Source organism: Geotrypetes seraphini, chromosome 2 (assembly GCF_902459505.1).
Source record: "Geotrypetes seraphini chromosome 2, aGeoSer1.1, whole genome shotgun sequence".
Lineage (NCBI taxonomy): Eukaryota > Metazoa > Chordata > Amphibia > Gymnophiona > Dermophiidae > Geotrypetes > Geotrypetes seraphini.
Genome location: NC_047085.1, coordinates 521,285,722 through 521,298,243, shown reverse-complemented (window position 1 = coordinate 521,298,243; position 12,522 = coordinate 521,285,722). Strand labels below are relative to the sequence as shown.

General features: G+C 42.6%; 1 protein-coding gene across 4 annotated transcripts in view; it reads right to left on the bottom strand.

The window, feature by feature from the left end:
* Positions 1–268: 268 nt before the first annotated feature.
* Positions 269–12,522, bottom strand: part of LOC117354709 (oocyte zinc finger protein XlCOF6-like) — a 49,561-nt gene continuing 37,307 nt past the window's right edge. For 2 of the 4 annotated variants that reach the window (XM_033932607.1, XM_033932605.1), the window contains exon 3: positions 269–2,961. In XM_033932607.1, the coding sequence (XP_033788498.1) occupies positions 944–2,961 (2,018 nt within the window). In that variant the 3' untranslated portion in view covers positions 269–943. Of the gene's footprint in view, positions 2,962–3,254; positions 3,337–12,522 lie in introns of those variants that run through there. The other 2 variants (XM_033932608.1, XM_033932606.1) reach the window with 2 other exon arrangements.

Genomic DNA, 12,522 nt, shown 5'->3' with positions numbered 1-12,522 from the left:
ACTTAGTAGATAAGGACAAGTTGTTCACCCTCTCCAAGATAGGGAGAACAAGAGGACACTCTCTAACGTTAAAAGGGGATAGATTTCGTACAAACATAAGGAAGTTCTTCTTCACCCAGAGTGGTGGAAAACTGGAACGCTCTTCCGGAGGCTGTTATAGGAGAAAACACCCTCCAGATATTCAAGACAAAGTTAGACAAGTTCCTGCTGAACTGGAACGTACGCAGGTGGGGCTAGTCTCAGGGCGCTGGTCTTTGACCAGAGGGCCGCCGCGTGAGCGGACTGCTGGGCACAATGGACCACTGGTCTGACCCAGCAGCGGCAATTCTTATGTTCTGATTGATGTGGAAGAAAAGACTACTTTTGATAAAAAGAAGCAACCATGTATAAGGAGGACCTTGCTTCCATGAACCTGGCCAACAGGTACTACAGAGAGATTGTCCTATCAGATGCAGACCTCTAGTCTGTTTTTCTTCCATACTGGCATAGCGTCCCCCAATCTGGAAAGCTCTGAACACTGAAGGCCGCCAAAAACTAAATATAAAAGAGCAGATCAGAAAGATTCCTTCTGGCTCACGTTCAGAAGAATAAACTGAAGGGGGCAGCAGAGTCCTTTGGTGAAGGAGGAATTGTAAAGAGTAGATTCCTTCTGCACAGCTACGTGAGCATGGCAAGAATACCCTAGCATTCAGCACGACACCTTTTGCACTGGAGAGAAATTTTTATTTCATGTGACTTTTGTGTAATTCGAGCTCTGAAAACTTATCACAACTAAAACTGAGGCCCCTATTAAATACAGTACATGAAAATTCTGGTCTTTTTTATTTTCTTTCACTTCTCCATGATGGAGTTTAGAAGCAATTCTATCACCTTTATTACACTCAGTACACGCAAATGCTTTAATATTTTAAAATGTCTAACCCACTTAAACCTAAGCGGTTTACTAAGTTTTGTCGCCTGTGTGAATCTTTTGGTGAAATTTTAAACTTGAAACATGAGTGAAGCTTTTGTTACACTTAGAACATGAAAATGGTTTGTGTCCCGTGTGGATCCTCTGGTGAATTTTTAGATTTGAAAACCGAGTGAAGCTTTTATTACACTCAGTACATGTATGTGGTTTAGCTCCCGTGTGGATCCACTGGTGAAATTTTAGATCTGAAAGCTGATTAAAGCTTTTATTACACTCAGTACATGTAAATGGTTTGTCTCCCGTGTGGATCCTCTGGTGAATTTTTAAATTTGAAATCCGAGTGAACCTTTTATTACATTCAGTACATATAAATGGTTTGTCTCCCGTGTGCATCCTTTGGTGAATTTTTAGGCGTGAAAGCCAAATGAAACTTTTATTACACTCGGTGCATACAAAAGCTTTGTCTCCTGTGTGAAACTTTTGGTGAATTTTTAAACTTGAAATCTGAGTGAAGCTTTTATTACACTCAGTACATGTAAATGGTTTGTCTCCCGTGTGTATCCTCTGGTGAACTTTTAGGTATGAAAGCCAAATGAAACTTTTATTACACTCAGTACATGTAAATGGTTTGTCTCCTGCGTGGATCCTCTTGTGAATTTTTAAATTTGAAATCCGAGTGAACCTTTTATTACACTCAGTACATGTAAATGGTTTGTCTCCCATATGGATCTTCTGGTGAATTTTTAGATTTGAAAGCATCATGAACCTTTTATCACACACAGTACATGTAAATGGTTTGTCTCCCGTGTGGATCATTTGGTGGCTTTTTAGACTTTTAAGCCAAGTGAAGCTTTTATTACACTCAGAACATGTAAATGGTTTGACTCCTGTGTGGATCCTCTTGTGAATTTTTAAATTTGAAATCTGAGTGAAGCTTTTATTACACTCAGTACATGTAAATGGTTTGTCTCCCGTGTGTATCCTCTGGTGAACTTTTAGGTATGAAAGCCAAATGAAACTTTTATTACACTCAGTACATGTAAATGGTTTGTCTCCTGCGTGGATCCTCTTGTGAATTTTTAAATTTGAAATCCGAGTGAACCTTTTATTACACTCAGTACATGTAAATGGTTTGTCTCCCATATGGATCTTCTGGTGAATTTTTAGATTTGAAAGCATCATGAACCTTTTATCACACACAGTACATGTAAATGGTTTGTCTCCCGTGTGGATCATTTGGTGGCTTTTTAGACTTTTAAGCCAAGTGAAGCTTTTATTACACTCAGAACATGTAAATGGTTTGACTCCTGTGTGGATCCTCTGGTGACGTTTTAGGTCTGAAAGCCAAATGAAACTTTTATTACACTCAGTACATGTAAATGGTTTGACTCCTGTGTGAATCCTCTGGTGACTTTTTAGGTCTGAAAGACAAATGAAACTTTTATTACACTCAGTACATGTAAATGGTTTGTCTCCTGTGTGGATCCTCTTGTGAATTTTTAAATTTGAAATCCGAGTGAACCTTTTATTACACTCAGTACATGTAAATGGTTTGACTACTGTGTGGATCATTTGGTGACTTTTTAGACTTGAAAGGTGAGTGAAGCTTTTATTACACAGAGTACATATAAGTTGAGCCTCTTTACTGTGACTTCTTTTGTGTATTTCGAGCTCCGAAAACAAGAGGAATCTTTTATCACACTTACTACAACTAAAACTGAGGCCCCTATTAAATACAGTACCTACAAATTCTTCCTGCTGGAGTTTAGAAGTTATTTTAGCACTATGATTTGTTAGGTGTCTCTGGTGCTCAGGGATTTTAGTGAGCTCTCTGTCATTTCTCTGAGAGTTAGGGACTCCATCCAGTGAGTCTTCTGCAGAGTTCCTCTGCTCTTCTGATTCCTGTTGACAATTCTTTGTGTTAATCCTCTTAGTTCTCTGGGAAATATTTGCACAGACATTTCCCGATTGTCTTTGGATCTGTTCCATTTCTAGACGATCTTCTCCTTGATTCTTTTCACTCTCCCTTTCTTGTTTAAGTTCCTGCTCTGCTAGTTAGAAACAGAAAAAAATTATTAATGTGTTAGAAGGAAGCAAGGGTTTCCAAGATATTACCTGTGCACAACACTGGCCAACGTGATTTTTGGTTCCATAATGAGATTGGCATGTAAACATGTTATGTTATATGATCTTACATACCACCAAATCCTCACAAAGCAGAGTTCAAGGCAGGTTACAAATAGTATTATCACTATGCATACATAATTATACAATGTAAATCAAAATCGAGCTCCTAGCAAAGCCTTCCCAAACAATAGGTTACAAGGATAGATTAGGTTCTTACTTTGCTAATCTTCTTTCTTGTAAATCCACACTCTATTCCTGGACAAATTGGAAGTCAATCCCATCTCCCGAGATCTCTTTTTGGAAGCTTCATTTACATATTTTTGTCCCTCATCTCTTACCTCAGGACTGCCTTCAGACTTCCAGCCATACCTTTACAGGACACAAAAAAAGAGGGAGCGGTATGGAGGATACTCCCCGGGAAACAAATCTAATCTGCTCATATCATAAAACAGCATAAATCATGAACAATCAAAACAGGTTATACAAATATTATAAACCATAAAGTAAGAACAACAAGGAGACAACCTGCAATAATATTATGGGCACAGTAGTCAAAGACCCCCAGGGAAAATTGCACAATATGGTCAGATGTTAATCTTAGAAAGGCTGGTCAAGGATCAGAAATCCAACCTACCAGTACTTATTGAGGCAGACAATCGGCGAATCAGCAATTCCCAGGGTGGGTTCCAGAAATAGAGTGTGGATTTACAAGAAAGAAGATTAGCAAAGATAAGAACCTAATCTTTCCTTCTTGTATAATCACACTCTATTCGTGAACAAGTGGGACGTAACAGAGCAGTCCCTCAATGTCAGGGTGGGACTGATAAGCCTGCTGCCAGAACTGAAGAACCATAAACAGAATCCTGCTTGGCCACCATACCAATCCTGTAAAACCTGGACCACGTGTCAGCTCTAGAAATCTCTTCTGGGGAAACTGCCAAATATTCTACCCATGAAGTAGCAATACCTCTTGGTATATGGACATAGTCAGCGGGGCAATGCCAGATATAGGAGAGTGTATGGACACAGAAGGAAGATGGCTAGACACGAGGAAGAATAGAACGCAGAAGAGAGATGTTGGACTTGGTGGGGGCATAGGGACATATAGGATTGACAATGGACATGGAGGGAATAGGGACATAGAATAGTGCTGATGATGAAGGCAGGGAGATTGGCACAGGGGAAATACTAGAAAGGGAAGCATAGGAAACAGAGAAGGGAGATGTTGAACTTGGGAAAAAGCATGTATTTTATATACCACGTCCAAATTGCCTGAGTATGGGTCTTACCTATCTCGGCGGGGGTGGGGGAGGGGGGTAACATCTTATACTGAAACTTAGCAAGTAAAATGAATAATGACTGGTTGTTGGCTTGAGAATGAGTGTGACTGCTGGGTAGACTGGATGGGCTACACAGGTCTTTTATCTGCCATCATTTACTATGTGTCCAACTTTAATTCCTGAAGGGGATTCTAAAATGATCCCTATAAACGCAGAAAGCCTGAAAAGTTTCAGCACAGTGCTTCCCCGAGATCCAGGTCCGGGACATCTGCGACAGCAGCTAAATCCCCCACTATGGAAAAGCAGTGGCATAAGAACATCATCCAGAAAATTCAAGTCGTCTGGCGGTGGACTGTTCCCTTACAATGCATGGCTCTGTTATTGGGGACTAGCATCTTTGGGAGAAGGAACCCCCAGCACTACATGAACCCACTGAAGGCAAATTTGGTGAATTTTTATTAGCCAAGTAAGCTTGAAACAGCATATTAATAAAATCCAGGGTAAAACCTTGCCCCTGAGGGACAGAGGTCTCCTCTGAGCTGCCCTCCAAGTACCTACAAATCCAAAATGTTGATTGTCGGAAGCAATTAAGGAAAGATTTATAAACTATATTATAGTATACAAATATAATATATAGTATATATGTGGAGGGGTATAATAAAAAAAAAACGTCTAAGTCCCCTTTTGGCCTACGTCCCTAAACGTTCAACCCAGAAGCAGGGAAAGTGTCCATAACCAAACCAAACGTCCTTGTTTTGATTATGGCCTTCCTCTGCCTAAACGCTCAATAACCACTACGTCTAAAAGTACCCCCACAGCACGTCTACACTTTTTAGCCATAATGAAACAAAAAAACGCCTAAGCCCCAAATGTTCAACATTTTTTAGGCGAAGGAGGAGCCAGTCCTTCGCCTAAAAGCTGGATTCTGTAACCTGTGTCTGTCAAAAACAACACCGGTTACAAACTCCCCCACCCCCCCCACAACGATCCAGGCAAGAGGGTGCCCAAGCCCTCCTGCCATGTCAAACCGCCAACCCCCCCCCCCAACAACATCGGGGCAAGAAGGAGCCCAAGCCCTCTTGCCCCGCCGATCGTGCCCCCCCGACTCGATCGGGCCAGGAGGGAGCCCAAGCCTTCCCCCAGCTGACCCGCGACCCCCAGGCCGACCCTACGACCCCCCCACCCCCCTTCCCCGAACCTTTTTAACGTTGGCCGGACAGATGGGTGGGCCCATGTGCCTAAGGCCCCGCCCACAGGAGGGGCCTAAGGCTCCCGGGCCTATTCTAATCCCTCCTGCCTGTAATGTAGTGGGGGGTGGGGGTAGGGGGGTCGCCTGGGCCAGAAGGGCTTGGGCTCCCTCCTGGCCCGATCAAGTCGGGGGGTAGGGGGTCGCTTGGGCTCCCTCCTGGCCCGATCGAGTCAGGGGGTAGGGGGTCGCCTGGGCCCGATCCTTTTCAATATCTTTGTAAGGGACTTGGCTGAGGGGCGAGGTAAAATAATGTTATTCGCCGATGACGTCAAACTATGTAATATAATAGGCAAGAGCACAACGGACAATATGATACACGACCTACTCCTATTGGAGCAATGGTCTAGGACCTGGCAACTGAACTTCAATGCCAAAAAATGCAAAGTCATGCACCTTGGCAGTCAAAATCCATGCAGGACTTACACCCTTAATGGTGAGATCCTAGCAAGGACTGTAGCAGAACAGGACTTAGGGGTAATCATCAGTGAAGACATGAAGACTGCCAATCAAGTGGAGCAGGCTTCATCTAAGGCTAGGCAGATCATAGGGTGTATACGTAGGAGTTTAGTCTGCCGTAAGCCTGAAGTCATTATGCCATTGTATAGACCCATGGTGAGACCCCATCTAGATTACTGCGTACAATTCTGGAGGCCTCATTATCGCAAGGATGTGCTGAGACTTGAGTCAGTCCAGCGAACGGCCACCCGGATAGTCTCGGAACTCAAGGATCTTTCATATGAGGAACAGCTGGATAAATTGCGGCTATACTCACTCGAGGAACGCAGAGAGAGGGGAGACATGATCGAGACGTTCAAATACCTCACGGGCCGTATCGAGGTAGAAGATATCTTCTTTTTCAAAAGTCCAACGGCAACAAGAGGACATCCATGGAAAATCAGGGGCAGGAAATTGCACAGTGACACCAGGAAATACTTTTACACCGAGAGAGTGGTTGATTGCTGGAATAAACTTCCACTTCAGGTGATCGAAGCAAGCAGCGTGCCTGATTTTAAGAAGAAATGGGATCGTCGCGTGGGATCTCTTCACAGAGTTAAGTAGGGGAGGGTCATTAAGGTGGGCAGACTGGATGGGCCGTGGCCCTTATCTGCCATCTTTTTCTATGTTTCTATGAGTTTAGGGATGTACAGTATTAAGTCACTGAAGTTGAGTGCAACATAGGCCTGTTTTTGGGATGTGAAACGAATCATCTGAGTTTCCATTACTTCCTATAGGGAAACTTGCTTTGATATACGAGCGCTTTGGATTACGAGCATGCTTCTGGAACGAATTATGCTTGCAAGCCAAGGTACCATTGTGTTATATATATATATATATATATATATATATATATATATAACCCTAGAGCGCGCATGCGCTCTTGAAAATCCATGATTCCTGGCGCCATAAGGTGTGCTTCTGTGGCAGTATTCTATTTCACACCTCACGGTGCTTGCAGGGGCGTGCTGTGACTGAAGGCGTGCGTTTGTCGGATCGGCGGGAGAGTGGCGGTTGCGGTTTGACAGCAGCAGCGCCGGCATTCGGTTCCAGTGCTGCTTTGTAGGAGGCTGTGCAGCGGCTGTTATAAGGAAAAAAAAAACAACCTACTACGGCTCAGGGAAGTGGAGGGGGAGAGGGGAAGGGGGCTACTTTGGAGGGAGGGGTGTGCTGGGAGGCCGACAGACAGAAGAGGGCCAGAAGAGACAGAGAAATACAGGCAGGGGCCAAGGACTGAGACAGGGAGCCAGGCAAAGAGACAGACAGAAAGATAAACAGGGGGCCAGGCAGAAAGACAGAAAGAAAGACAGCCATCCACACAGCGGCCAAGGAAAGAGAGAGAGAAAGAAAGAATGAATGACAGACAGACAGACAGAGGGCCAGAAAGACAGACAGACAGCCAGCAGCCAAGGACAGAGAAAGAAAAAAAAAAACCAGACAGATAGGCAGCGGCCAAGGAGACAGAGAGAAAGAAAGAATGACAGACAGACAGACAGAGGGCCAGACAGACAGAAAGGGAGAAAGACAGACAGACAGAAGGAAAGACAAACAGACAAGGGGTCAGAGAGACAGATAGAAAGAAAGACAGACAGCCATCCAGACAGCGGCCAAGGAGAGAGAGAGAATGAAACAATGACAGACAGACAGGATGTCAGAAAGAGACAGACAGAAAAACAGACAGCCAGCAGCCAAGGAGAGAGAGAGAGAATGAAAAAAAGACATACAGACGGCCAGCAGCCAAGGAGAAAGAGAGAAAGAATGATATACAGACAGGGGGACAGAGAGACAGACAGAAATAAAGACAGACAGCCAGAAGCCAAGAAAAGAACGAGAGAAATAAAAAAAAAAAAGACAGACAGTGGGCAAGGGAGAGAGACAGAAAGAAAAGGGCAAGGGAGAGAGAAAGAAAGACATATATCCTATATAATGTTCCCTGCCGCCGTGTTTTCCGATTCGTGGCCGGATTCAATTTTAGAACGCGGTGGCAGGGAACACTCTGGCCACTCCCCTCCTCGCTCACCAATCGCTGGAGGAAGCACACGCAAGCTCTTTCCCTACCCGCTGTCCTGACACTCCTCACACGCGCACGACGCCGAGCCAACAGGCCACTGCCCAGCAGAAGCCCCAACTACAAGGGAATTGCGCACAGGAGCCCCGCCCCAACACAACCCTCCAAGACAAGCAGCACGGACATGGAATCCTGAAGGCAGCCCGAGAACACGTGCCGACTCTGCCGAAAAGGCCCGGTGCACAGCTCCACCCGTGCAACCACCATGCGCCAACTGAAGAAAACGCCACGGACACCCGCCCGCAATGCAGGCCCTCAGGACAACGCATGCAGCTCCAAGCAGCCAGCGCTCCCGACATGCGGCCTTCCAGGAAGATGTGCTGTTGGACCGGGGGAGCAAGGAAGAGGGACAGGGGGAGCAGGGAAGAGGTGCTACTGGGCCGGGGGAGCAGGGAAGAGGGACAGGGGGAGGAGGGAAGAGGTGCTACTGGACTGTGGGAGCAGGGAAGAGGGACAGGGGGAGCAGGAAAGAGGTGCTGCTGGACAGGGGAGTTGGGAGGGAAATACTGCTGGTGAGAAAAGGGGGCTGGGGGGGTAAAAATGGGTTTGGAGCTGGGGCTGAAAATAGGGGACATGTGAGGGAAGGAGGCTTTACTAGCACCCGTTAATGTTAATGGGCTTAAACACTAGTGTGTGTGTGTGTATATATATATATATATATATATATATATATATATATATATATATATATATATATATATATATACACATACACCCAAAAATCCGTGGTATTCCAAAAAGCTATCTTTAATCAAGACTCAACTTCGTGCAGCAGAAAGGAAATGGCGCTCTTCAAAATCCCTCATCAACCTTCAAAAATTTAAAGACACCTCTCTCTACTATAAACAAGAAATTACCCAAGCAAAAAAATCTTTCTACAATAACAAAATTCAAAAGGCAAAAAACACTTCTGTCCTCTTTAATATTTTAAAATCATTTAACCCAGAAAAAAACAAAAATATGCCAAATCAAACATCATTACTGACAGCGCAAGAATTAGCTGACTATTTCTGCCAAAAAATATCAACAATAAGACAAACATTCTCGTCCAATACACTAATCTCTCCGGGTTTGGAAAATCTATCTACAATTAACTCTATTCCAACAGCCAAATGCACAAATTTCAAAATTCCAACTATAAATGACATTGAAAGACACCTCAAGTCAATCAACTTAAAAGGTTCTCCTACTGAAATTATTCCGCCATTTTATATTAAAAAATATTTCGATTTCTTTGGTCCTTTTATTCTATCTCTCATTCAAAAGTGTTTATCTTCTGCTACCGTACCTTCTGCTTGGAAAACTTCCACTGTAATACCAATTTTAAAAAACTTTAAGTCCAGCCAAGATGACTCATCTAACTACCGCCCCATTTCAAATCTTCCATTCCTAATGAAACTGACGGAAAAACTAGTTTTCGAACAACTATCTGACTTCATTGAATCCTCTAATGCGTTACATCCGAACCAAACAGGTTTTCGTAAATATCACAGTACCGAATATTCCATGATTGGTCTTGTCACTAACATTCACTACTTCCTTGACCATCACAAATCTGTAGCTCTCTTTTCCTTAGATCTATCCGCAGCCTTCGATACCATAGATCATGAAATTCTTCTCAATCGTTTACAATCACTAGGAATAGAGGGCCAAGTCTTACAATGGCTAACCTCCTTTTTATCGGATCGTCTCTCTAGAGTTAAATTCAATGAAACCTATTCCGAATTTTTCCCCTCATCTTTTGGAGTTCCACAAGGATCAATACTTTCTCCTCTTCTATTCAACATTTTTCTATCCCCACTCATCACCATGTCACAGTCACTAGGATTTACAACCTTTTCTTATGCAGACGACATTCAACTGATGCACCCTCTCAATCCAGAAAACTCTGCAGAAATAAAAATTATCAATGACAAACTAGAAAAAATTAAAAACTGGCTAAACAATAACAAACTGGTTCTAAACACTCAAAAAACCAAATCCATGCTTTTCACTTGGAAAAGAGATATATCCCAAAAAATACCATTCACACTTGACAATATTTCTATAGAACCGGTACCTAAGCTAAAAATCCTAGGTGTAACACTTGATGTAGATCTATCTTATCACGATCATATCAGTGTAATAGTCAAATCATGCTTCTACAGACTACGGCTTTTACGTTCAATCTCTACATTCTTAGATACTAAATCCCTCAATATCTTAATTCACTCACTTATTATTTCCAAACTGGACTACTGCAATTCTCTTCTAATTAATATAACTCAAAAAGAAAATAGACGCCTCCAAATTATCCAAAATACAGCAATCAAACTAATCCATAACGCAAAGAAATTCGATCATGTCACCCCCTTATTAATTAAATCACACTGGCTTCCTATAACCCATAGAATTACGTTTAAAATTTTATTCCTGGTTTACAAAACTTTAACCTTCAATGAACCTCAATATATTGCTAAAATGATTGTCCCACACAAAACTTTACGTTCTCTTAGATCTTCTTCTTCACAATTGCTCTCAGTCCCCTCATTAAAAGTCATAGGTACTAGGCGAAATGATATGTTTTCTGTAAAAGCCCCCTCATTGTGGAACTCCCTTCCAAATTTCATTAAAAACGAAACTGACCTCGTTGTTTTTAAGAAAATTTTAAAAACTTACCTATTTCAAGACGCGTTTGACATATGAAATTCCACCTTTTAGCACCTTTTAGGTCCAATATTCTTTCTAACCCTTTAGTACCTAATGTGTTTCCCCTTCGATGTCATTCTCTAACAAAGAACAAGATTGTAACTTTTCCCCTTCCTTCCCACCCCCCCTGTTCGTCTAATTTTGTCTGTCTTATGAGTAACTATTGTAAATTAATTGTATTACCACACTCTGATGGTTTTTATTACTGTACATCGCTTAGATGTTATTATAAGCGATTCATCAAATAAAGGTCAAACTTGAAACTTGAAACTTGAAACTACATAACTATATAAATACAGTGGTGCCTCACACAACGAACTTAATTGGTTCCAGGAGCAAGTTTGTTATGCGAAAAGTTCGTTATGTGAAACGCGTTTTCCCATAACAATACATGTTAAAAAAAATAATTCGTTCTGCAGCATAAAATATGCTAAGATGACATAAAAAAAGATAAATTTTTTGTTATTATGTTTATTTAGATACATCTAAAAACATAATTGTTTTTTAAAACAACACACATTTTTTAAATTTAAAGACAGACTAAGTAGAGTCTAATTTTACAGTGAGAGAGGGCAGAGTCTCAGCGGCAAAAACTGGGACTTAACGGTTCATTTTTTAAATGCCTGCATGGTTGAAAATGTTGTCCATTTCCTTGGGCAGATCATTCTGTCTATAATACTAGTTTATACTTACAGTATTACAAAATGGTCTAAATGGATAAGCTTTTGTTTTCCTGTTTCTTTCAATATGTAAACAGATTGCCAATGGTGAGAGAGAACAAAGCTGTTATTTTTCTAGCATCGGGGAAGCGGCAAGAGTAGCTCCGCCCCCCCCAACGCATCAGCAGTAGGCGCCAGGCCCCTGCGAGCCGACGGTCCGCCACTGCACAGGGAGCCAGGCGGAGAGAGGGCAGTTAAGCGCAGTGCCTGCGCGGAAGGATGCAGCTCGGGCGACTTCGTTGTGTGAAACGAAGTTCGTTGTGGGAAGCAAGACCTGAAGTTCGTTGTGCGCAGCGTTCGCTGTGCGAGGCGTCCGTTATGCGAGGCACCACTGTATAACAATTGTGTGTATATATATATATATATATATATATATATATATATATATATATATATATATACACACAATTGTTATATTTATATAGTTATGTATGTGTATATATATACATACACATACACACACACACACATTATACAGTATATTATATATATAATAAAGATATTATATATTACTAGTGTTACATTAATAGGTGCTAGAATATATCTGTCTGTCTGTCTTTGTTTTTCTGTCTCTCTCCCTGCCCCAGTCTCTTTCTTCCTTTCTTTCTGTCTCTCTCCCACCCGCTTTCTATCTCTCTCCCTACCGCTGCCTGTCTGTCTTTCTTCCTGGTCTCCTGTCTGTCTGTCTCTCTCCCTGCCCGCTGTCTGTCTGTGTTTCTGTCTCTCTCCCTGCCCGCTGTCTGTCTGTCCTTTTTGTCCATCTCTCTCCCTGGCCCCATGTCTGTCTGTCTGTCTCTCTCCCTAGCCCGCTGTCTGTCTTTCTGTCTCTCTCTCTTTATTTCTGTCTGTCTCTCTCCCTGACCCTCTGTCTGTCTCTCTCCCTTGCCCGCTGTTTGTCTGTCTTTTTGTGTCTCTCTCCCTGGCCCTCTGTCTGTCTTTTTGTCTCTCTCTCTCCCTGGCTCCTGTTGTCTTTCTTTCTTTCTGTC